Below are 27,248 nucleotides of genomic sequence, written 5' to 3' on the forward strand. Positions count from 1 at the left end.
AACATTAGAAGGAGACAATGGGAAAAAAGGGCATTGTTAGAAACCTAGGTATATAATGTACATTGTTCCGTGAGTAAGTGAATGATTGACAGGATAGAGGGATGGGGGATCAGAAGTGGATGTGTATTGAGTTGGTGAACAGTGAGTGTGGTTTCTAAGTGTTTTGGCTCTTTCCGTAAGTTTGTTCAAACAGGTGAGTCTTCAGTAGTTTACGGAAGGAGGCTTGTTCACTAATCGTTCTTAGGTTGCGCGGTAGTGTATTCCAAGACTTCGTGCTCATGTAGGAAAAGGTTGACGCGTGTATCGTCTTGTACTTCAACCTCTTGCAAGTTGGGTAGTGAAGGTTGAGGTGAGTTCGGGATGATCTTTTGGCGTTTCTGGGTGGTAGGTCTATTAAATCAGTCATGTACGCTGGGGCTTCACCGTGAATAATCTTATGGACTAACGTGCAAATTTTAAAAGTTACGTGGTCCTTGAGTGGAAGCCAATGTAGCCTCTCACGCAGTGGTTTTGCCATTTCATATTTAGGTTTTCCGAGGATGAGCCTGGCTGCTGTGTTCTGGGCTGTTTGAAGCTTCTTCAGTATTTGCTCTTTGCAGCCTGCGTATAATGAGTTGCAGTAATCCAAGTGGCTGAGGACGAGGGATTGCACTAGGCTGCGGAAGACGAATCTTGGGAAGAATGGTCTTATCCTTTTCATTTTCCACATGCTGAAGAACATCTTCTTGGTTATGTTGTTTGCGTGAGGTGGCGGTCGATTGTCACACCAAGGATTTTTAGCGTTTCTGAGATTGGAAGTTTTAGGTTTGGTGTGTTTATCACGTTGAATTCGGTTGTGTTGTATTGGGAGGTGAGTATCAGACATTGGGTCTTTTCTGCGTTTAGTTTCAGGCGGAATGCATCTGCCCATGTGTTCATGATATGTAGACTTTGATTGATTTCGTTGGAGATTTCTTTGGTGTCTTGTTTGAATGGGATGTATATTGTCACATCGTCGGCGTATATGTATGGGTTTAGGTTTTGTTTTGATAGGAGTTTTGCTAGAGGGGTCATCATTAGGTTGAATATGGTTGGCGATAGAGGTGATCCTTGTGGGACTCCACATTCCGGTATCCATGCCTTGGACTTGGTTGAGTTTGATGTGACTTGATACGAGCGCAGGGTTAGGAACCCCTTGAACCAATTCAGGACGTTTCCTCCGATGCCAAAATATTCAAGTATGTGTAGTAGGATTCCATGGTCAACCATGTCGAAGGCGCTTGACATGTCAAATTGTAGGAGGAGTATATTGTTGCCAGTTGCAATTATTTGTTTGAATTTAGTCATAAGGGTGACTAATACTGTTTCTGTGCTGTGATTCGAACGGAATCCTGATTGGGCATCATGCAGTATTGAATGTTTGCCTAGGTAGCTTGTGAGTTGTTTAGTTACCACACCTTCGGTTATCTTGGTTATTAGTGGTATGGATGCTATTGGCCTGTAGTTGGTTATTTCGCTCGCGTTTTTCTTTGTGTCTTTGGGAATTGGTGTGAGTAAGATTTTTCCGTTTTCTTCTAGGAAGAGTCCGTTTTGTAGCATGTAGTTTATGTGGCTAGTTAGGTTTATTATGAATTGTTGAGGAGCAGATTTCATGAGGCTATTTGGACATATGTCTAGTTTGCAGTTGGATTTGGCATATTTTTTGAGAGTTTTGGAGATGAGGTCTTCTGATAATAGTTCAAATTCAGTCCAGGTTCTGTCTGCTGGGTGTGTTCCTTCTTCTGGGTCTAGACAGTCTAGGAGAGTGGTGTATTCTGTAGGGCTGGCGGGTATTTTGTGTCGTAATAGTACAATTTTCTCCTTGAAGTATTTTGCAAGGTTGTCGACACTTGGTATATCTTTGTCATTGGTTGTAACAGGTGTGGTGTCTAACAGTTTGTTCACGAGGTTGAAGAGTTTATGTGTGTCTTTGTAGTTTGGTCCTATTAATGTTTTATAATGTAGTATTTTTGTCTGTTTGATAGTGTATTTGTATTTTCTCCGAAGTTGTTTCCAGTCATTTAGTGTTTGTTCGTCTCTCTTTTTATTCCAGGCTCGTTCAAGTCTCCTGACTTGTGATTTCAGTTTTTTTAGTTCTTCGGTGAACCATGGATTTGCATTTTTCCTGTGTGATGTTCTGGTTTGGGCTGGGGCGATTTTGTCTAATGTTGTTGTGCTTATATCGTCCCATTCTTGGAGGAATTGGATGGTGTTAGCGTTTGTAGTCCATTCGCTCTGGTAGATTTGTTGCCAGAATGTTGTGGGGTCTATTTTTCCTCTCGTTGTGTAGGTTGTTCGCTCTTGTTTATTGATTGTGTTTAGTTGTGTTTTTCGCCAGTAAAGAGTAACGTTTGCTTTATGGTGGTCTGACCATAGTGTGGGTGTCCATCTTGTATTGGTGAGTGTGATAGTTGAGTCCGGTTCGAGTCTATTTGTTATGATATCTAGTGTGTGTCCTTTTTCGTGGGTTGGTTGTAAGCTGGGTGTTTGCAGATCCCAGAGTTGTAGGAATTCTTTGAATTCTCGTGTGCTTGGTAGGGTGTCATCTTCTAGGTGTAAGTTGATGTCACCTAGTATGAGGATGTTTGAGGCTGATACGCAGGTATTCGAGATGAAATCCATGAGTTGTGTTTGGGTGTCTTGCCATTTTCCTGGTGGCCTGTAGAATAGGATTATGTTGAGGTGTCCTATTAGGCTTGGATGGTTGATTCTTGTCGATGCAATTTCGAGTTGTGGTGAGGTAGATTCACCTGTGATTGTGATGGTGAATTCAGGTTTGTATATTATAGCTATTCCGCCTCCTCTTTTTTCTCCATTTCTTGTCCAGTGCGTGATTTTGTATTCTGGTGGGCATGTTTGTAGGATGGCGGGGTCTGTAGGACTATGGAACCAGGTTTCTGTGATAAATAAGAGGTCTAGTTTGTCTGTGGTAATCCAATCTAGTATGTCTACTGAGTTGCTTACTGCTGATCTTGCATTGACGTATCCTAGTTGGATTGGGTGATGTGGTTCCAAGGTGGGGTTAGATGTGTTTATTTTTATTAACTGTCTGTTTCTTCGGTGGTTGGATTTGTGGTTGTCGCTGTTTTCCTTATTTTGTCGGTGATGTACATATCCGGGGTTTATTCCAGTTGGTATGTCCAATAAAAAAGGTATCATCTTATTTTCTTTTCCATGTTTTATTTTGTTTCATTTCTATAATAACCTTTAAGAGTGGACTAACACGGTTACCACACCTCTCTACTTAGAATTAGAGAAGAACGTATCCTACCATCATTAGAGATTTTATCCTATACTAGTTAGGTTGACTCATTGGGGGATTTTCTCAGTTCTGTTTTTATTGCCTTCCTGGCAAATGGAAATAAGCACAAGTGATTTTTTTTTTGAGTTTGTGCTTAGGGCAGAGGTATAATTCTCAAATATTGTTCTGTTGGGAGATATCTAAATCTTGAGAATCTGGTGGATGGGAATACTATCTAATTAATTTTTTACGCTCTTTGGGCCCTGTTTACTAAGCCGCACTGTAGGCATGCACACTTTTTAGTGCGTGCTAGTGCTAGAGACACTCATATGAATATAATGGGTGTCTGTAAACAGGGCCCTTTGAGTCTTATTTGGTTATGTTCTTCCACAATCCATAATAAAGGACATCTTCTCAACTCATTTGCTTATAGGTTTTTAACTTTACCTTCATTTAATGTTTTTAATGCCTCATGGAGTTCAGTAATTTGGTCTGATCATCAAGGCTTGCACTTTGCATTACATTGGAAAGAAAAAGTAAAAATGTCTAAAAAGGGACAAGTGAATCCAAGTTTTTCAAGATGTAAAATAGATTTGACTATCTATTGGCAGAAGGTGGATAATGTAATTTAACATAGAACTAATTCTACAGGTTGTTTCTCAGAGTGGAATTTATTAAGAACAACTTAGATGAAATAGCACCATTGAAACAAAGAAAAGGATTGGTTAGAAAAAGAGAGGAGTGGTAATCGGTAGAATTAATAAATGAGAAAAGAGTTTGTAGAAAATTAGAAAGAAACTGGTTAGAAGTAGAATTTGTATTTATACACTGCTTTATCCATGGAAAATATACAAAAAAACCATGCAAAAAAACCATGCATAATAAAAAGACAGACAACTTCAAGGACCTTAAAAACTAAAAATGGCAGCTAAACTAGCTGCTTAGAGTAGGTCCATAAGTTCAATATACTGCAAAATCAAGAAGGCACAAAAAAATGCCAAACAAAATAATTTTTCAGTATCTTTTTAAAAATCGCAAGCTGCGATCCAGTCTTCAAAGGTAAAGCCAACTTTGAGCTTATGAATGCAAAGCATTTGTTTGCACATACAGTATCACAGCTCGCTTCAAATAAGCAGATGAGTCTTGCTACAATGCATGGTGTGTTAACAATAACAATTTGTAGAAAAGACAGTATTGTGGTTCATGCTGCCTACCCAACAGTGTAGGCTGAGGGTTTCCCATCAAACACAGTTTGCTTAAGAGCAAACTGAAGCCACAAGGCACTGCTTGCTGAAATGCAAGCCAAAACTACCATCAACCGCTTATTTTGGCTTACGCTTTAGTCTGTACTTCTTGCTGACGTACAATCCAGATTCTCTGTCCACTGCTTACCGAAGTGTAAGCAAAAAAAACATATCACTGTTTGCCAAATTGCAAACCAAATCCACTGTCCACCCATTACTGAAGTATAAGCTGAACACCAGAGCACTGATTGCTGAACTGCAATAAGCCAAAAACCAGATCTTCAAAGAGGTTGGACTCAATTTTCCTGGGCTTCATGTGCTGCTAGGTCCTCTTAACAGGTCCCTTTCTCATTCAGTGAAATGGTTCCATGTCAATCACCACTTGCCCAGGTCACCCCAGACAAGTTTAGGACTTCAGTTTGGCCCTGAGAGCCAGTGGGTCCATCTCCCCTTCTGGGGTTTTAAATCAGTCCAAACTCTTGGTTAGTCCAAGTATGCAAATGCGCCTGCAGATCACTATTCCGGTCAATGTTATTTCTTCCACAGATTTTTCTTTCACGCTACTAAGCCACTCCCCGCCTTTCAGGACTGGATTAGTCTGTCTCTGCATCTCAAATGTAGTTTCTACCCTGGACTACAACCACCCCATCAGGGTCCCAGGGGTCTACCCTGAGTAGAATGGGAATGGACTACATCCAGGTGGTTTTCCTACGTTTGGCTGGAGACATTCTCCCTGGTCTGGGATGCACAACCCTGTCATAGGTATCTAACAGGTAACCATTTCAAACGCTTACATGCTCCATTCTAGATAGTGCAAAATTCTGCAGTTAAGATTATTGGTTGGGCTAACTAGTTAAAATGTCAAGGTTAAGTAATTATGGAGGACAGCTATTAGCAGTTAGGTTCAGCAAGCAAAATTGAATATTTTTCAAAGAAAACCAGCCAGGATAAATTAGACTATAAAATATATTTTTTTTATTAGGACTTATTTACTGCTGTTTTGAAAGAATTCACTTGAGGCGGTGTACAGTAAGAATAAATCAAACAATAGATAATTACAGCAGTAATAATATGTAGGATATATGCAAAGATGAAACATATAGATAGGTAAGAAAGTAAGAGGAATTAGAAAATAAGGTGACTAATTTAAAGAAAGGTGCACATGAGGTACATAAGTACATAAGTAGTGCCATACTGGGAAAGACCAAAGGTCCATCTAGCCCAGCATCCTGTCACCGACAGTGGCCAATCCAGGTCAAGGGCATCTGGCACGCTCCCCAAACGTAAAAACATTCCAGACAAGTTATACCTAAAAATGAGGAATTTTTCCAGTCCATTTAATAGCGGTCTATGGACTTGTCCTTTAGGAATCTATCTAACCCCTTTTTAAACTCCGTCAAGCTAACCGCCTGTACCACGTTCTCCGGCAATGAATTCCAGAGTCTAATTACACGTTGGGTGAAGAAAAATTTTCTCCGATTCGTTTTAAATTTACCACACTGTAGCTTCAACTCATGCCCTCTAGTCCTAGTATTTTTGGATAGCGTGAACAGTCGCTTCACATCCACCCGATCCATTCCACTCATTATTTTATACACTTCTATCATATCTCCCCTCAGCCGTCTCTTCTCCAAGCTGAAAAGCCCTAGCCTTCTCAGCCTCTCTTCATAGGAAAGTCGTCCCATCCCCACTATCATTTTCGTCGCCCTTCGCTGTACCTTTTCCAATTCTACTATATCTTTTTTGAGATACGGAGACCAGTACTGAACACAATACTCCAGGTGCGGTCGCACCATGGAGCGATACAACGGCATTATAACATCCGCACACCTGGACTCCATACCCTTCTTAATAACACCCAACATTCTATTCGCTTTCCTAGCCGCAGCAGCAGCACACTGAGCAGAAGGTTTCAGCGTATCATCGACGACGACACCCAGATCCCTTTCTTGATCCGTAACTCCTAACGCGGAACCTTGCAAGACGTAGCTATAATTCGGGTTCCTCTTACCCACATGCATCACTTTGCACTTGTCAACATTGAACTACGGTAGGAGTGGATAAACATGTCCTGCTGCAGTATGTGCAGCCCGTGTCACTCCTCGTGTGTGCGAGACTAACAGGTTAGTTACTTCTCCCGTTAAAGGCCTGGTTGAAGAGTCAAGCTTTCACCTGCTTCCTTTAGAAGAGATAGTCTTGTGTTAAGCGAAGCCCTTCAGAGAGTGCATTTCAGAGTGAGGGGGCTACTCTGGAGAAGGCTCGCTTCTGGGTATTGCATCACAAATATATAGTTCATTCACAAGTTTATATAATAAGACACCAGATCTCCAACTGTTGGATAGCGGTAGTCCAAAAGCAGAAGTGCTGGCAACTTATTTTAGATCAAAGATTGAAAAAAAAAAAAACTAGGGTTTTGTTGCAGAGAATGAATTGAGATGAACAGCTGGTCATAGTTAAGGGGAGTGATCCAGGTGCAACCATGGCAGTGGATAGCTTGGTCTTCATTTACTCTGCCTTCTATACAAACTTTCTGCGTACTTGAGGAAATACTCATCATATTGTATGCTCGATACTTATGCACCAGGTTTCATGAAACTGGCTTCATTTAAGTTTCTGTTATGTAACAGAAATAATGAAGGTGCTATTTACTAATTGTAATTTTCCAAAAACCCCAATATTCATCGTGGTAAAATTATTATTATTAGCATTTGTATAGCGCTACCAGATGCATGCAACGCTGAACACCTGACACAAAGAGACAGTCCCTGCTCAAAGAGCTTACAATCTAAATAATACAGACAGAACAGTTACGGGTGAGGGAGGTACTGGGTGAGAAGGAAGGAAGGAAGGGACAAGGGGGAGGGCAACTGAGTAGTGGCTAGGAGCTAAAAGCAGCAGTGAAAACAGTATTTAGTGATGTGCTAGATCAAATGCACTAGACATGTCAAACTGCAACAACAATACTCTCTTGCCCAAGCTGATTTCTCCTCTGTTATTAGTTATCAATGTAGCTATCACAGTTTCCATGCTAAAACCACTTCTAAAACCCAAATGGGAAGAATATTATGTTTATTTAAAAATTCCATCAATTGCATAGCAGCAATATTCTCCATCATTTTTGTCAGAATTAGTATTGTGGCTACTGGTCTATAGTTAGGACATAATGGGGCAGTTCAGCAAACTGAAGAGTAGCAAATCTCCTGGACCGGATGGTATTCATCCTAGAGTACTGATAGAACTGAAAAATGAGCTTGCGGAGCTACTGCTAGTGATATGCAATTTATCCTTAAAATCGAGCGTGGTACCGGAAGATTGGAGGGTGACCAATGTAACGCCCATTTTTTAAAAAAGGTTCCAGGGGAGATCCGGGAAATTATAGACCGGTGAGTCTGACGTCGGTGCCGGGGAAAATGGTAGAGGCTATTATTAAGAACAAATTACAGAGCACATCCGAGGACATGGATTACTGAGACCGAGTCAGCATGGCTTTTGTGTGGGGAAATCCTTCCTGACCAATTTACTTCAATTCTTTGAAGGAGTAAACAAACGTGGACAAAGGGGAGCCGGTTGATATTGTGTATCTGTATTTTCAAAAGGCGTTTGACAAGGTACCTCATGAAAGGCTACAGAGGAAAATGGAGGGTCAAGGGATAGGAGGAAAAGTCCTATTGTGGATTAAAAACTGGTTGAAGGATAGGAAACAGAGAGTGGGGTTAAATGAGCAGTATTCACAATGGAGAAGGGTAGTTAGTGGGGTTCCTCAGGGGTCTGTGCTAGGACCGCTGCTTTTTAATATATTTATAAATGATTTAGAGATGGGAGTAACTAGCGAGGTAATTAAATTTGCTGATGACACAAAGTTATTCAAAGTCGTTAACTCGCGACAGGATTGTGAAACATTACAGAAGGATCTTACGAGACTGGGCGGCTAGATGGCAGATGACGTTTAATGTGAGCAAGTGCAAGGTGATGCATGTGGGGAAAAAAGAACTCGAATTATAGCTACATCATGCAAGGTTCCACGTTAGGAGTTACGGACCAAGAAAGGGATCTGGGTGTCGTCGTCGATAATACACTGAAACCTTCTGCTCAGTGTGCTGCTGCTGCGGCTAGGAAAGCGAATAGAATGTTGGGTATTATTAGGAAAGATATGGAAAACAGGTGTGATATAATGCAGTTATATTGCTCCATGGTGCGACCGCGCCTTGAGTATTGTGTTCAATTCTGGTCGCCGCATCTCAAGAAAGATATAGTGGAATTGGAAAAGGTGCAGCGAAGGGCAACTAAAATGATAGCGGGGATGGGATGACTTCCCTATGAAGTAAGACTAAGGAGGCTAGGACTTTTCAGCTTGGAGAAGAGACGGCTGAGGGGAGACATGATAGAGGTATATAAAATAATGAGTGGAGTGGAACAGGTGGATGTGAAGTGTCCACGCTTTCCAAAAATACTAGGACTAGGGGGCATGCGATGAAACTACAGTGTAGTACATTTAAAACAAATCAATGAAAATGTTTCTTCACCCAACGCGTAATTAAACTCTGGAATTCGTTGCCGGAGAACGTGGTGAAGGCAGTTAGCTTGGCAGAGTTTAAAAGGGGGTTAGACGGTTTCCTAAAGGACAAGTCCATAAACCGCTACTAAATGGACTTGGGAAAAATCCACAATTCCAGGAATAACATGTATAGAATGTTTGTACGTTTGGGAAGCTTGCCAGGTGCCCTTGGCCTGGATTGGCCGCTGTCGTGGACAGGATGCTGGGCTCGATGGACCATTGGTCTTTTCCCAGTGTGGCATTACTTTGTACTTATGTACCTCCATTGCTAACTCCAGGCTTCGTTCCTTTTCTCTCGCGGCACCTTATGCCTGGAATAGACTTCCTGAACCTATACGTCTAGCGCCATCTCTACCTGTTTTCAAATCTATGCTGAAAACCCACCTTAAATATCATGGGCTGTTGTGGTATAGCAGGAGCAGTGCTGAAGTGGTTTAAAGGTTTTCTGGTTAATAGATCTTATCAAGTGACAATGAAGAGTAAATTAACTATAGAATGGTCTCAAATGTAGTGTTCTTCAGGGTTCCCCGTTGTCCTCTATTTTGTTTAGTATATTAATGGTTTCTTGAGAATCAAAATTGGAGGCATTGGGTTTATGTCCATTTATTTATGCAGGTGATATAACAATTTACATCCCACTTGATGGAGAAATTTCAAATATTACCTCAGGTTAAACAAGCATTGTTGTACTTGGGATCCTGGGCTATGTCATCATCTAAACTAAAACTGAATACTGAAAAGATTAAATTTCTAGTTATCAGTCATCCTTGTCTAATGTGCTTAGTTAATGTGACACTCAATGGAGTAAAATGTAAATTGGAATCTCAACTGAAAATCTAAGGTGTCACATTGGATAATCATCTAACTTTTGAACCTCATGTGCTGTTGTTAACAACCAAGGCAGTTAGGTCTTCCAATTAATTGTACAGACATTACTAATTGAACATTTGAATTATTGCAATATTTATTGGTTGTAGTGTATGGATTTTCCGTCGATTGCAGATGTCGCAGAATACAGCAACTTAGCCAACGGGTAGATCTTCTAGGTTTGAAAGTTCTGTGTCACTTATTTGCAAGCTACATTTTGTTGCCAATTGAGGCCTATTCAATCTTTGTTATGTTGCTTTGTGGTGTTAATCATATATGGCCAGGCTCCAGAGTACATGCTGACTTTAATTACCATTCATAGAAAGAGCTAGGAAAGCAGTTCATGACATTATTTGTCACTTCAATTTTCTTAGCCCCACACTATTACTTATAAGTCAGAATTTTCCCTTTTGTTTTCATACCAATCAACAAGGTGGTGGAATTGCTTGCCTATGTATGTACATTTTGAAACCAACTACAGTAAAGTCTTGATTATCTGACGTAAATGGGACTGACCTGTTGTCAGATAATAAAAACAATGGTAACTCCAGCTCACAACGGTGCTGTTTTGCCGTAAAAGTAGGGGCCCGGGATCAAAACTAATTGTCTCAGGTGCCAAACTTCCCTCTGTACTACACTGGAAAATGGAAAGAGAAACCACACACTTCTTAACAGTGATGTGGTGACATCACCAGAGGTCTGTTGGATATGCCAGATGGATCAGCAAAGGTCGGATAATTGAGACTCTACTGTATATGTGTTTTTGAAAATTGTTAAACTTGGCTATTTCATAATTGTAGTATTATGAACTAGGTTTGATTATAAAGTGTTAATATTCTGTATGATCAAGTGTTTGCCCTAATCTTGGTATGTGGGCCACACTGAACTAAATTCTGGTATGTGCAGCATATAAGTGCTAATTTTAATGTAAAATAGCGCCAGAATGGCCCAGTGCCTGAATGTACTTATGTTTTCTTATATTTTTATTTTGTGTTGGTTCTGCTGTCTCCAAGGTAATTTTCCAACATGGGACGACTTCCCAATGAAGAAAAGCTAAAGCGGCTAGGGCTCTTCGGCTTGGAGAAAAGGATGGCTGAGGGAAGATATGATATAGAGGTCTATAAAATAATGAGTGGAGTGTAACTAGTAAAAGTGAATACTAGGGCTAGAGGGCATGGAATGAAGCTACAAAGTAGTACATTTAAAACGGAGCAAAACGAGAGCGTGGGACCATCAATCTCTTCATCTGCAATGAGGAGAGAACACGATGTTCGCGGCTTCTCACAGCGTCTTGAGTGTGTTGATTTTATCTTTGAGCTTCTATGCCTTCCCTACAGATATTTTTTGCCCCACTGGGCTCTTTTTCCCTTTTGGAATATTTTCCTTTTATTCCCTTAAAGGTTTTAGTTTATTTTTCCCAGTTTATAAGTTTTCTTTCTTTTTCTAAGGCCTGAGTATCGGCTAGACCCATGAACATTGAAACTGGGGTGGCAAAGGGGAGACATATCTCGGTTCAAAGCAGCAGCAAGGCTCAGAAAGACACATAGTTGCAGGAGCAGGTAAAATACTTGGGGACGGGCCCTTTGTTGGGGGGGGGGGGGGGGCTAATTTGTTAGTGGCCCATTTGTGGGCAGTCCCTTTTCACAAGGGCTGATTTATCGGGGGCTATTTTGACCAGGTACTGGAAAACAGTCTTACTAAATCAGTTTCCAAAAACTACTGCTGATCTGGGAAGGGATTCCTGCCCTTCCTCCCCTCCCTGCCTACCCCCCCCCCCCCCCACCCTTAAAAAAATAATCACTGTAGATAGAATTGGAAGAGTGGGGAAAAAGCAAGAAATGTATTGACTGCTGGCTCCTCCTATCACTGTAGATAGAATTGGAAGAGTGGGGAAAAAGCAAGAAATGTATTGACTGCTGGCTCCTCCTATCACTGTAGATAGAATTGGAAGAGTGGGGAAAAAGCAAGAAATGTATTGACTGCTGGCTCCTCCTAAGTTTTTGGGCTGGCTCCTAGATTGAATACAAATTTTCAAGGCCTGTGTTAAAATATACTAAAATATTATGTCAAGACTGGTGCTCTAATTCTTCTTTAGGATACACAAAATTGGTCTAATTATTATTTATTTGTGTATTGCAATTTTAGACATTATTTCAAAATGTCTGAGTGGAGAAGTGGCCTAGTGGTTAGGGTGGTGGACTTTGGTCCTGGGGAACTGAGGAACTGAGTTCGATTCCCGGCACAGGTAGCTCCTTGTGACTCTGGACAAGTCACTTAACCCTCCATTGCCTGCCATGAGTGGGAACATTTGACTTCCTCAGGTAGGAAGCCAGCAGTTTGTGCAAGGTAGCTTCTCTTCTCCACCCCCCACACCTCCTAATTCTCTTTAGAGATTTTTGTAGGATTTGCAGTTTCTGTGCTGCTGGTGAGCTTTGCTATGTAACTAAAGTGGGGGCACTATGTGCTGACTGAGGTATTTACAGAAGTGGAGAAACTGGATCTGCTACGAGAAGAAATGCAGAGGCAAGGGAGTAGCATGATCAACAAGACACTTCAAAACAAATCCAAGGAGACGAAAGATGGTAAAATATTCTTTAATAGTAGATAAGACTCAACACGGCACCGTGTTTTGGCGAACACAGCCTGCCTCAGGAGTCTACAAGTTAAAATACGATACATAAATATAGGTCCATGGAAAAGTATAAAATCATAAATGGTATATAAGTTTGTAAACATAAAGCTTAAAATGTACATATAATAATTATATATATATATATATATATATATATATATATATATATATATATATATATATAGAATGAATCAAATAAAAACACAAAAGCCATCCAAGGAATATATCCAAAAGCATATTGAATATAACATATTATGATGGGTGAGTAAACAAATGGTGCTGACTGAGGTATTACCATGCTCTCATGTTTTATACAGTTGTGTATATAACCCAGCACTAATCTCTATATTTTCTTTTAACAGCATAACTGAAATCCAGAAAGATGTGGAGTACAGACTGCCATTCACCATTAACAACCTGACAATTAGTATTAACATGTGAGTAAAGCATTATCTGTTTAAACATATTTGGAAAACGCTGGCACACAAAATAGCAAAAAATGTTAAGATTTTGTCATAAGAAGTTAGATAAGAGTAATGGTCTGCTGTATCAGTTTGAGTTTTGTGCAGAAAACTGCTATACTACTAATACACCGAGGTTTATTGGATCTATGGAAGAAATGCTTTTTATTATTATTATACATGAACTGGTTTGTGGTAGAAGTTGTGGAACATTTTTTTTCCCCCCCAGAGTAATTTATGTGCTCATTTATTTAACAAGAAATGTAGTGTTTTATGTGGTTCATGACATAGACTCTACCTTAGTTCATTTAGTGTTGCTGAATAGATTTTAGTCCTCATTTTACATACTCTTAAAAAGAGAGCCCTAAAAGCACATTAGAGCTCCAATAGTGTGTGATTTCACAGGCCTATTCCATTGTCCTGGTATGACACATGCCAGTGTTTATCCTTGAAAGAAAGATGCCGTTAAACATGGACAGGGTCATCTTTAAGAGGTAAAGTGACCACCTAGGGATCTGCTGTAACCCCAAACCACCCTGCAACTGAGCCTTTTGAAAAGGCAGCATTACAACTATTACACCAGTCCCTAGAATGTAACTCTTATTGAGAAAGGAGAACAAGCTTTACTCATACTACCCCTCTCCTCAAGACCCTTCACTGGCTCCCTATCCGTTTTCGCATCCTGTTCAAACTTCTTCTACTAACCTATAAATGTATTCACTCTGCTGCTCCCCAGTATCTCTCCACACTCGTCCTTCCCTACACCCCTTCCCGTGCACTCCGCTCCATGGATAAATCCTTCTTATCTGTTCCCTTCTCCACTACTGCCAACTCCAGACTTCGCGCCTTCTGTCTCGCTGCACCCTACGCCTGGAATAAACTTCCTGAGCCCCTACGTCTTGCCCCATCCTTGGCCACCTTTAAATCTAGACTGAAAGCCCACCTCTTTAACATTGCTTTTGACTCGTAACCACTCGCCTCCACCTACCCTCCTCTCTTCCTTCCCGTTCACATTAATTGATTTGATTTGCTTACTTTATTTATTTTTTGTCTATTAGATTGTAAACTCTTTGAGCAGGGACTGTCTTTCTTCTATGTTTGTGCAGCGCTGCGTATGCCTTGTAGCGCTATAGAAATGCTAAATAGTAGTAGTAGTAGTAGTGCTACAAATCCCAACACAGAAACCACATGTTCACAAAGTACTTCACCTTGATCACATATGCAGAACATAGAGCCTCAACAAATTAGAAATAGAAGTGTGTAGATAAAAACTGAACTATAAATTCCAACAGTACAGATTCCTTAGCGTTGGCGCCACTATGTTTTCTTGCACCAGCATATATGGAGGTGGAGAAAAAATGGAGTTCTACCAGTGACCTCCTCAGTATTAGCTGGTGGTGATCCCTCGAAAGATCCAGTATTTTTCTCTACCTCAACAGATGGTAGGTTGTACTGTGTGGTGCTTTTGGTCCCTGGCCTAGCTCCCTACTCTGCAGGCCTACAGCTGTACAGCTTGGTCAAGCCTTAGTGCCACTCCCAGGTTACCCAGTCTTTGGACTGGACCTGGCGAAGCTGTCCACAGTCACGTTTTTACCATCCACTGTTCGAGGCTTGTGGCTTTGTTCTGCGGGACCTTGCTTGAGGGGTAATCTTCTCTGGGCTCCCCTGCAGCTCCCAGTCTAGGAAATAAAATGTTTAATTGATTTTAAGTTGGCTGGCCTGGTGTAAATTTTTTCCCTTTTGCAGGGAATAAAGATTTCTGCTTAAAAAAAGAAAACAAAACAAGAAAAATGAAGAAAAGTCTTCTTTGCCTTGGGGGGAGGGGGGATTAGGCTTGAACACACCCAAAAGTTCTTGGGGGGGGGGGGGGGTTGGTGCAGACACCAGAGTCACAGGCCTGAATGTCTCTAGCGGCAGGACAGGTTAGTACACGCCAGACACATGGCTGGACGTGCAGCCAGGAACTGCAGTGTGTGCCAGAGCCAGCAAATTCATACATCTGCCAGATCTGTCTGCCCTACTGCGATGGACTATTTCCAACGTCAGAAACAGCTCCAGGGTGGCCGCTGGAGCTGCTTCTCTTTATCCCAGTACTGAAGCATCGGGACTCTTGACCAAGTTGCCTTAGGGTTTTGTTTTTTTTTTATTCTGCTCCAACCTTAGAACCTCAGGATGTCTCTCAGCACCCATTGGGGCTTGGGGAAGGGGCTTGCCTTTCCACCCACCTTGGTTCCCCTGGCAGGGAGGCCACAGTGAGGCCTTGGGGCTTTTTTGGTTGCAGAACTTGACCCACATGGTTGAGCATGCCTTGCATGTGGACACTGGCCCCTTAACGAACAGTGAGGTTCCTAGGGGCCTGAATGTCCACGGCCAGGGCCCTTCTGCGAGGGCCAAGTGCCGATGGGATCAGGGAGGTCTCTGATGTCCCAGTCAGAGCTGCATACTGCCTCGGACCCTCAGTCCTTCTCGGACTTGGAGGAGTCTCATCTGGAGGAGAAGGAAGAGTGGTTCAATGCATCTGGCTCTTCCGTCCTCAGGAACTTTCTTGCCTTATTTATGTGGTTGTGTAGACTCTGGGCATACTGAAGTCTCCCTCTGCCTTGTGTGAAGGGGACTCCTTCTTGGAGGGTCTAGCGGGGCCCTAAAAATATTTTCTGCTGCACAAGGTGATAACCAGCATAATGCTGGCAAAGTGGGAATCCCCAGACAGGACTCGCAAAGAATCTAGGGCTCTTGACTGCCTTTATTCCTTTGCCCCTGAGGAAGTGGAGAAGTATTGGACATACCCTAAGGTAGACATTCTCATTACAGCCTTCACCAAAGTGATGGCTGTCCCTGTTCAGTGTGGCTCGGCCCTTCAGGAACTCCATGACATGTGGATGGAGCAACAGCTATGCTTAGCTTTTTCCATGGAAGCTTCTAGTATTCAGGCAGCCATCTGTGGTGGCTACATGGCACATTCCATGCTCATGTGGCTAAGCTGAAGTCTGCGGAGGTCTCATGCCTGGAGTTGGAAATGGCCTTCTTGCTGGATGTCCTTTATGATTTAGACTGTCTGGCTTTGCGGTCGCTGTGCTCGTCTGTGGTGAGTGCATCACTGGCTGTGGCTCTGCCACTGGGTGGCAGATGCAACCTCCAATTATCTTCTGGGAGGATCTGGAGAAGCTGGTAAAAGACACGGGGAAGGCCCAGCCCCTTCAGCTTCCGGAGCAGAGGCAGCAGGGCTCCCAACGCTCTCCAGTTTCCAGAGTTTGTTCAGGTATATGAGCTGTTTTCAGTCAGCTCACATTCAGCCCTGCAGCTCAGGGAGGCTTTTTTCAGATGTGCTGCTTTTGAGCCCCCAGCAAGCTGGTCCCCCAGCTTCTGCAGGTGGCTCTGCAGCAGCCTGTCCTTTTGAGGATGCAGTTTGTCCTTCTTCCTCATCAAGTGGACCCACATTACATTGGACCAATGGGTCCTGGAGGTGGTTGAAAGGGGTTAATCACTGGAACTTGCCTATCCCATTTCAGTACCTTCCTGGCTTCCCCATGTGGCTTGGACCAAAAGCAGCAGGCTGTCACCTTCACTCTTGACCACCTCCTAGATCTCAGGACAGTGAAACCGGTATCTTGTGAAGACCAGGGTCGTGGACATTATTCCACATACTTTGTGGTTCCCAAGAAGGGCAGCTCTGTGGGCGTGTACAGATACAACCATTTTTGGGGTGTTATTGGGGTACCTGGCACTTGCTATAAATTCTAACAGCAATAGGTCTCTGTGAAGTGTCAGAAGCAAATGTGTTCCTTCTTATCCTTAGATCCAAGCTCACCACGCCCTAAATAATAGAAAAAACTCCACAACCAAGTGTTATAAAAATAGTGTGCATTTATTTACAGTAGCAGCGAAGATAATGTGCAAAGAAGGCAAGAATAAATACACAGAAACAGCTCGGAGTAAATGCACATAAATCCCTAAGCTAGACTCCTAAGTAAAAGAGTCATGCTGAGCCCACAGCACTTACACAAAGGTACATGGCACACATACAACCTGATGCGGACTTATTGCCAGTGGCAGCATATTCCTCAGATTTTCAGTCAGATTCAGTGCAGTCTGCTCCTTGGATGGAATGGCAACACAGGAGCCTTTTGCCTCAGATAAAAGATGCTTTTTATACAGAAATTAGCAGCTGTGCTAATGACGTACATTCTGGCCTTGGGGGGTGATGCACACATAACACTGTTATCTCCTTTATTATGACTTCAGAGGCCTCAGCATTGTCTCACTGGCTCCACACTGATGGGGTCACCTTGACAAGAAGCTGGAGTTTCATCAACTTTGTGCAATTTAGCAGCCACAGTGTCTCTCCAAGAGTGTTTGGTAGTTCTGGCCATGGTATCAGTGCTGATAACAACTTGTTATTCTAGCATATCAGGACCCTTGTCACTCGTCGTCGCTTGTATTCAAGGTCGCAGCTTCAGCAAATAATAGACTTTACATTGAAAGAGAAAATAAGCTTGAGTCTGCATTTTTGAAGTCAGTTTATTAATGCTGGATAGTGCCATATATTACAATCCCATATGTCTTTGTTATATAGGAACACATATAGTTCTTCATGGTGCTTGTTTTGCTCTTATAGCTCCTTCTGCTGTATCCTGGATCAGAAGGGGGTAAAGGCCTGCCTGAGAGTACAGCATTTTCACTTGGAGACCCTCAGGTCTGTGATCACCTCAGTTTGGCCAGGTGAATTCTTGATGTCTCTGTACCTCACGGAGGCCTACCTGCACATCCTCATCGCAGCTCCTCGCAAGAATTACTTTTGTGTCTGTTCTTGGGCCTTGCCCTTTGGCCTTTTGTTTTGACCTGGAACAATGCCCAGGAAAGAGAAAATAAATTGCATTTTATCTTTTGAAATGAAGTATATATTTATAGTTAACCCCAAGCTTTTAGAAGCAAATACAATGTATGTGTTTACAGTTAATAATAACTATACATCACCGCAATATATCACAACATCCTGGTGCAGTCACTTTTATTCAATTCAAGCTGGGAAAGTCCCTCCAACCAGTGGGTGAAAGTCGGGAGTTATATTGCAGGAGGGCCCAGGAGCTTGTCAACCCCAGGCATGAGACTTTCAGCTTTCAGAACTTCGCAGCCCAATTAAATAATAGTGCTTCTTCGTGGTTCACATCCTGCCTGTCTCTATATGTATTTCCATAAAGTAACAGAGAGAGGGAACCAAGTACAGAAAAAGTCCCAGCAAAAAAAAAAGAAGCACAAAGGGCCTTTAAAAACGAAAGGGAACAACGTTCTTTCATCAAAAAAAACTTTTTAATAATGAACTTTGATTGAAGGAAGACCCAGGATTGCGCTTCACTCTTGTCAGGTCTTGCTGGTTGCCCCGGATTGGCCTCGCAGGCTGTGGTATGCGGACCTTGTTCACTTGGTGGAGGGCAAGCCTATCCTATTGCCCAGGGGCCGGGGCCTTCTTCGAAAAAGGCTGGTATAAATGGAAGATCCAGATCCCTTCTGGCGTACAGTCTAGTCATGTAGAGAAGTGAGGATTTTCTCCCACAGTGGTTTCTATTCTGCTCCGTTCTCAGAAGTCCTTCACAGTCCTGGCTTATGTCAGGGTTTGAAGGGGTTTTCATACTTGATGAGAGGCGGGATCAGGTGCCTGATACCCTCATTTTTTTTTATAACGGGGCCTTGACCAGGGCTTGGTGTTGGGCTCCTTGAGGGTCCAGATTGCTGCCCTGCCCAGTTTTTGGGGCAAAGTGAAGGGTACTGAGTTCGATTCCCACTGCAGCTCCTTGTGACTCTGGGCAAGTCACTTAACCCTCCATTGCCCCTGGTACAAAATAAGTACCTGAATATATGTAAACCACTTTGAATGTAGTTGCAAAAACCACAAAAAGATGGTATATCAAGTCCCATTTCCTCCCCTTTCTTCTGAAAATGATCTCTCTATTCCATGTGAATTAGGAAGTTTGCTTGCCCTCCTTTCTAGTCTAGACTGTGAACCTCTTAGTTCTGTTCCTAGTCATAGTGGGAATAAAGTACTGAAGCAGCGTCCTCTATATCTCTAGCTTGTGGAGTCTCCTATCCACTGGAGTAGCATGCCCCCCTCAACCTGCTGTGCCCATGCAGAAGATCCCAAAAAAAATCACACAGATTGACACAGGCATTATTCCCCCAGCCAGCAGCCAGGAAAATAAAGTTAGTTGAAAAAAGAAAAAAAGGTTTTTAGCAGACAGGGGCTTTTTTTGTGTGCAGATGCTGGCAAGTTAGAGTGGCAGGTCTGGAATCATTCCCTGGTCGGTTGAGTAGGAGTTTGGGCCTGGGGGCCAAGTGTAGCAATTTCATCTTGTGTCAGTGGTGCATGGATGCTGTGTGGAAGGAGATGTGGGGCCCTATGACTGTTTTATCCCCTGGGGAGCTATTGGAGGGGCATTGTGGCAGTGGTATGCCTCCTTCAAGTTTGAAGGTGTGGACCATCTTGCTGCCAGTCTGCCAAAGTGTGGTCCTGAGAGAGGACCATGCAGCCTATAAGGTGAGGGGATGGAGTCCATTCCCACCTGAAAGAAGCTGCAGTGTTGGGGGTCTTGGGGTCACAGTTGATCCTGATGAAGGGTCAATTTCTTATTGTAAGATGGCCACCCCAAGTTTTTGTCCTTTCGGGCTCCTTTACATCTAAAAAGAAGAATTTTGATTTTAATTAAGCTGGCTTGGGTCCCTTGTTTGTCAGGAGAATAAAGCTGTTTAAAAAATGCCTCATGAGACTTGGATTTTCTGCCTCTGTTTCCATCCTTAAGCCTCAGAAGAGATCCACTTCCTTGGCTTATGTGTAGGTCAAGCGCGTATTCAAGCACTGGTGTGAGGAACACTCCATCTCCCCGTGGTGGGTGCATCTTCCTGACACCCTTGAGTTTCTTCAGTGGGGGTTTGAACAAGGTTTGGCCCTTAAACTCCTTGAAAGTTCAGGTGGTTGCTTTTACCTGTTACATGGGTAATGTCCAGGGAGTGGAGGAGTAGCCTAATGGTTAGTGCAGTGGGTTTTGATCCTGGTGACCTGGTTTCGATTTCCAGTGCAGGTCCTTGTGGACTTGGGCAAGTCACTTAATCCTCCATTGCCCATGTACAAAAACTTAGATTGCGAGCCTACTAGGTGCAGAGAAAATATCTGCATATAATGTGAACAGTGCTGCGTGCATCTAGTAGCGCTATAGAAATGATTAGCAGTAGTAGTAGTACTGTACATTTATCAAAGTAAGCAAGTTCAAAGTTGACTGAGGGCCCATTTCACCAGGGCATAAGTGACCTGGGTGGAGGACCAGTTTGCCAGAAGACATTAGCAAGGTGGTGACTTGTTTCTCCATTATTTCATGAAACATTATAGATTGATATGAGGGCCAGAGGCAATTTAGCCTTTGGTAGAGAGGTGGTTTAGGGAGCTCTGTCTTTCCCTCCAGGTGAGTTGCTTGTGTACATCTCACTTGTGGGGACTGGTCTAACAGGGACGATAAGTAAGGTGAAATTTAATCTTACCGCTTGATTTCCTTTCCTTTAATCCTATTAGATCAGTCCAGGACCTGCCCTGGAAGACTGCAACCCTAAAGGATTCTTCAGGTTCTGTGCTCTCTCTCTTCCTGATTGTATATATATTTTTCAATTGTAGGTTAGTGTACATGGCTGCAGTGATTTTTAGAGGGGATTTTGGGGGTATCTCACAGTGGTCCTAATTCTGCTTTGATAGTAGTATAATGGAAAGTTTAGGGTGCACCCGTAATGTTGCTAGAATGGTTGGTTTAAAATCTCCACCTCCATCTGCTAGTAGGAAAGGGTCACAACCCACTTGTGTGGACTGGTCCTAGCAGGACTCGAGGAAAGGAAAATAATAGGTAAGATTAAATTTCTCCTCCTTGTTTACCTATAATGGATTTTTTTCTGTAGATGGTAGAATGGAATTGCATTACTTATTGAGCTATGGAACTAACTGATGGGATTGAGGAGACTGCTGTATGTGCTCAGAACTTTACACTAAGGGGACCTTTTATAAAGCTGTAGTAAGCAGTAACATGTGCTTACTGCAGCAAAAAATGTTGCTGTTCACAATGAACATTTTTTCTTTTTTGGAAAATTGGGGAGGCAATATATAAATTATTAAAGACTATGAACTAGTCACATTGCTCAGTTTCTCCTTAGTATATCTAAAGGTTTTCAATATTTGATCCTTTTTTTTTTTTTTTTTTTTCAGCTTGCTTCCTCCTCAGTTTCCCCAGGAGAAGCCAGTGATCAGTGTTTATCCACCAATAAGACATCACATAATGGACAAACAAGGGGAGTATGTGACATCTCCATTGATAAACAATGTACGTATATTAATTGAGATGCTTTGCTGTCTGTGTACATATTTAGATGGCAAAATTATTAGCCTTTAAGATATACATATTCATTAAAAAGTCAGTAAAAAAATACTTTTGATGTAACATTTAACTTGAGGACTTGAATGGCGTGCAGATGGTACAGAGGAATGTGGGACAGAAACTTTAAGCGGAAAAAAATGGAAAATAAGAGCAAGTTGAGCACAGAGAGAACTAGTACAGCAGAGCTGCCAAAGTGTTTTTTTTTTTAATTGTTTCAACAAAAGTACTGTCTTCATTGTTGTAGTAAATCACAAGACTATGGAAACCATAGTAGATGCTTGAAAAGTGAATAGATATTCTGATGTGCGTGACGTTTTGAGCTAAACAGTTCATGTTAACTTGGTTAAAAAAGTTTTTTAAAATGAGTAGGGTTAAATTAACCCAGTATATATCTCTGATGTACGCTAAAGGGCAGCTGCTAAAGATACCAGTTATTGTAAACCAACTATAGTGCCACTGTCTCTCTTGGGTATCCTGCTGCTGTTTAACATGGAACGGGGGTCATCCGTGTTTCCCATAGTCTTAACAAACTTTAATCAGATCTAAATAGGAACAGAAAGTCTTCCTCCAACCTGTACAATTGCAATGGAAATAAAGAACCAAGCATCTACAGAAGTGATACTTATCTGAGTCATTAACTCGGAGCAGGGGTTCTCAGCCCAGTCCTCCGGACACCAAGCCAGACTTGTTTTCAAGGTATCCATAATAAATATGCATGAGATAAATTTGCATGCAATGCCTCCATTGTATGCAAACCTATCTTATGCATATTCATTGTGGATATCTTGAAAACCCGATAACTGGGTTGAGAAGTGGTGCTGAACTGTAGGTTTTTCTTCAGGGGTCATCAATTTTATGATGCTTTATAGCATCCATCTCCAGTCAATTCTTGCATTTAACCCTTCAGGTTCTTCTGTTTTTAATGTGAAAATCCAGAATGTTTCTCTCCGTAACAATAGTCTTTGCTGGTCAGTTCGCCCTTCACTTGTTCTAAAGCGCACACCTGCAATGAAGAAACACTACGTTCCTTTTGTAAGCAATGTTCTACAATTGGAGATTCTCTTCTACAGCGCTTCAAACAACTTTTATGCTTGCTCAAGCAAACTTTCAAAGGACGTGTTGTCTGTCCAACATAAATCTTAGGACATGGACAGATTATCATGTAAACCACATACTCTGAGGCACAGGTAATATTTCCATTTAAAAAAATATCTCTTTTGAGTTAAAGGATGTATGAACCAAGTATCCACCTCTATTGTAATTTCCACATACTTTACAGCTTTGACATTTCCAGTGTCTTCTCATCAGACCTCCCTGTTGTCCCTTGGTACTTTCAATATCGGTGGGACTTACTAGCTCTTTCAAATTCCGATTCCTGTTGAAGGCTATTCATAAATGTATCTCAAGAAATACTAGTATATTACTACTACTACTTATCATTTCTATAGCGCTACAAGGCTACAGTGTTTCCTTAAAATTTTTTAACAACCTCTAAAGCCCCGGGGTGTATGTCAAAACATAAGTCACTGCTTGTTCTGTATCCTTCTTTGCATACTTCTTCTGTAATAAGTCTCTATTTTGAAATCTAGCTCTCTTGTAGGCAACGTGAATTACTTTTTTTAGAATATCATCTCTATATCAATCTCTTCTTTAGATTTCTGGATTGGTTTTTGAAATCATCTATATTTGTATAGATTATTCTGAATCTCAAAAATTGACTGGAAGACTTTTTTCTTTACAGCAGAAGAATGATTACTGGAAAAATGAAGAAAAGTATTTGTATCTATCCTTTAACAGTGGTTACAAATCGTTGTCCCTCTTTAGATACAAGTACATCTAAAAATGAGATCTGTGTAGAATGATCTAAGTTAAACTAAACAGAATATTTGGATGTTGAGTGCTTAACCATTCATGAAACTTCTTTGACTGTAGCCCCAGAAAGGCAGTATATTAGATCCTATCCCCTTTCCTTTTATAACCCAGTCCATCTTTCTCAGAAGTCCAGGGTCAGCTGAACCTTTAGGCAAGACTAGGCAGTCACTTGGGGGAGCAACAGTCAGCTGCAGTCATAGCAAAACAATAAGTCTTCATAGCCACACAAACTCAAAGAACCATCAGCACATACATAATAATGTGTTTTTAAAAAATGTTTGGGGGGTGATCATCATGAAGCCTGAAAATTAAAGGGCTCTTCCAAACCATTTCTTCCAAGAGTCGTGGGATTCAACATCCTCTTATCTAGGGATAGAGAAGAGATGAGAACTCAAGTGAGCAATGACAGTATTTCAAGCTGCATGACACACTTGGACATGGGGCATGCCATTTAGCCTTTCCTGCCCCATTGCTTTTTGTCGTTCTGCTTATTTTTAGGGTCATTTTAGATTTTTCAAAGAAACATAGAACATTTGAAAGCAAAACAAAGTTGTGCATGATGGAAAGAGCAGGGAAAGGTGCTGCTGTGATCTTTAGCCTGTGAAAAAATGGTCTGTATGTAAAATATCAGAATGTGGAGCTGGTGAAATGACCTAATTTAGTTTTCAGTTTATGTGTGGTATATATCTCTTGGCAGCAAGAAAGAAACACAAGAGTGGGACAATCAAAATTCCTTTAATAAACAGACACAGGCCATGTTTTGACATGTATATGCCTTCCTCTGGGGTATAACAAAAGACATATCAACATAATATAAAATCAAAATATTGTACATGAGGTGGTGGTAACGTGAAAAGGAAGTGTACACAAAAATATTTTTCATAACATACTCCATTGATATACATGCAAGCACAAAGAATAAATGAATGAAGATATACTTGTAGGTTGATGATGCTATCTGATTACATGCACGTGGAAATTTAAGAAACAGACTTACTATACATAGGTTATGCTGTCTGAATACTTGCATATGAAAATCATAAATACATATTGTGTTTTCTAATGATAAAGTGAGCTTACCAAAAGTGATATAAATTACTAAAACAGTGTATATGATTACATCCAAAATTGGTGAAAAAAGTAAACAGAGTGCTCATATATGATTGAGAAATAAATAACATTATGCCTAATAAAGAAGTGCCCAATTTAAACAGTATCGTTTCAGCCTTAGTGGAGGGGGTTGTCATTAACTAATCCTTATCAATACCCAGCTCCAATCAATCCTTATCAATGTCTTTTATATAACACTTAGGGTTTTTGAGTATTGGATCCATCAGATAATCATGTCACCACCATTCAAGCTATATATATATATATATATATATATAAGCCAGTTATTTTGTTATGGTGGGTATGTATACTTGGCTTATATATATAGCCTGAATGGTGGTGACATGATTATCTGATGAACCCTAATAAAGAAGTGCAGCATTTTATGCCTGATTTAAGTATTTTAGAATCTGCCAGTCTTACCAATCGTGGCACTTGAAAGCATAGCCAAAAAAAAAAAAACCTTGTTCCTCAGTGATATACTAATCTGTTGCTTGCAGCGATGGGAAGTTCATCTCTACCTTTCAGGATATAGTATGCAACGAAACGTATTTACACACAGTTCTGGCAGTGTATTCTCAATGAATATACATGAGATGCATTAGGTTATCGTGAAAACCAGACTGGTTGAATGGATCCTGAGGACCAGGTTGAAAACTTCTGGCTTAAAATACTGTCTTGTCTTGCTGTGAATTATGATTTCAGCTTTATTAAGACTTGCATGAACTTGGTCTGCTTTTTTCCAGTTCACAATGCACTCTGATCTAGGAAAAATAATTCAATGTGTGTTGGATGAGTTCTGGAAGAATCCTCCAGTGCTTATTCCTGGCTCTACATCGTTTCCTTAGTAAGTATGCTTGGAATTTCAGAATTGCCTTATTTACTGTGTTGGATTCAAGGCTTAATGTGAACCCTTGAGAACAAAAGCTGGTCAAGTCCACATTGTTACAATGGGAGATACTGGCCATCTAAGTTATGAGGTATACATTTCATTAAAAAAACAATGAATCCAAACAGTCTCGGAAGTTTGAAAAAAATTCTTTGTGTATCTCCTACCTGTATTGGAAAGATTTCAACCAGGAAATCCCTTATTTAAATTTAAACAATCGGGACCTCAAAGCTCCAGATAGGGAAAATACATGCAGTATTAACAAACCACTATCAAATTAGGAGTGAGATACTATCATTGGTCCCCAAAGGAAGAAAAAAGATTCATCTGCAAAAACTCATGCTTAATATGAGAAAATCGGATGATTTGAAAAGCTTTTCCCCCCCCTATAAACCAAACAGGTGAGAAACCATACACAACAAGCCAATGTTCACGGGAGTAAACCCGATCCAAACCATCAACATTTGCACCAAAGAGCAGGAAAACACCCACAGGTCAAAAAGACCCTGCAGTCCAAGAAAAACCCCCTACAACCAGCCCATAAAGAAAGACCAGCTTGAGATGAATACTAATGTCCAATTACTACACATGGGAATACGATTGTCCTACCCAGGTACGCTTCCAATGGAACTTTAGTAGAACCCGGGGGTTTTCACCATCCACGGCTTAGAGGTGGAGAAATTCCAACAGCCCAGCACATATATCATCACCCTTCAACAAGTGTGCCTTGTTTCGCCAAATTTCTGGGTGCCTCAGGAAGGGCACATACTGGATACCACATTATCGCTGACTTCAAAGATAGTTTGGATCGGGTTTACTCCCGTGAATGTTGGCTTGTTGTGTATGGTTTCTCACCTGTTTGGTTTATAGGGGGAAAAAGGTTTTTTAAATTATCCGATTTTTCTCACATTAAGCATGAGTTTTTGTGGATGATTCTTTTTTGTTCCTTTGGGGACCAATGATAGTATCTCACTCCTAATTTGATAGTGGTTTGTTAATACTGCATGTATTTTCCCTATCTGGAGCTTTGAGGTCCCGGTTGTTTAAATTTAAATAAGGGATATCCTGGTTGAAATCTTTCCAATACAGGTGGGAGATACACAAAGAATTTTTTTCAAACTTCCTAGAGTGTTTGGATTCATCTTTTGATTAAGTTTGAAATTCCCTGTCTAGTTTTAGAGTATTATTTAAAAAAACAATCAATGCCTGAATCAGCTTTAATATGTATGTGTGTAGGTATGAACATGGCTCAGTTTTTCTTCTAAGTCTTTGAGCCACACAGGCTTTGAATTGGTGCATAGCTAAAATAATTCAAAAAGTGGATATGGCCCACTTTCGCTCTGAAGGGCTCATATGTGGCCAAAAAGGAAGTGGAACTGTGCATCAGGGCATGGGAAGGTGGGCCACGAGCAGGAGCAGCAGAAGAATTGCTGGATTAAGGAGCAGAGTGACTGATCACTGCTTTGTTTCAGGCTCACCTTCTCCTTTTCCCTGTAGCTTTTTTTGAAGCGAGAGGCTGGAGTAGAGCATTACCTGCTGTAGTGGTAGAACTGCCTTACAGGCTTTTCCCTCAGAAATTAAACCCTGGTTAGATTTCTTTAAACTAGTTTTTACAAAATTAAAATTGTATGCTTTCTGCTTAGAGAACACTGAGCTTATTATTATGCTTTGTGAGAGACTTGCACACTTCTGTTTTCTAAGGTGAGCAGTGAGGGCATAGAAATCTGTTTTCTGGATAAAACTGTGTTTGACATTACATAACTAAAGAAATTGAGCAATAATATGTGTTTTGCCACGTCAGACTGAAAATTTCCAGCACCAGTATCCTGGGTTTAGATGCTTATGTTGGTGGCAGTAGTTGAATGCTTACATAACAAGGCTGTTCATTGATAAATCACATGATTAATTGTGATTTACAATTTTTAATTGCGCACTGAATTGCATGATTCAAGTGTTA

At 41.2% G+C, this 27,248-nt stretch overlaps 1 protein-coding gene across 2 annotated transcripts in view; it reads left to right on the plus strand.

Annotated features, from left to right (window-relative positions):
• Positions 1 to 27,248, plus strand: part of VPS37A (VPS37A subunit of ESCRT-I) — a 73,614-nt gene that overhangs the window by 1,003 nt on the left and 45,363 nt on the right. For both annotated transcript variants that reach the window (XM_030191440.1, XM_030191441.1), the window contains exons 2-4: positions 12,920 to 12,994; positions 21,252 to 21,366; positions 25,149 to 25,249. In XM_030191440.1, coding sequence (XP_030047300.1) covers positions 12,920 to 12,994; positions 21,252 to 21,366; positions 25,149 to 25,249 — 291 coding nt within the window. The remainder of the gene's footprint in view (positions 1 to 12,919; positions 12,995 to 21,251; positions 21,367 to 25,148; positions 25,250 to 27,248) is intronic.

The sequence above is a fragment of the Microcaecilia unicolor genome, chromosome 2, assembly GCF_901765095.1.
Source record: "Microcaecilia unicolor chromosome 2, aMicUni1.1, whole genome shotgun sequence".
NCBI classification, from domain to species: domain Eukaryota; kingdom Metazoa; phylum Chordata; class Amphibia; order Gymnophiona; family Siphonopidae; genus Microcaecilia; species Microcaecilia unicolor.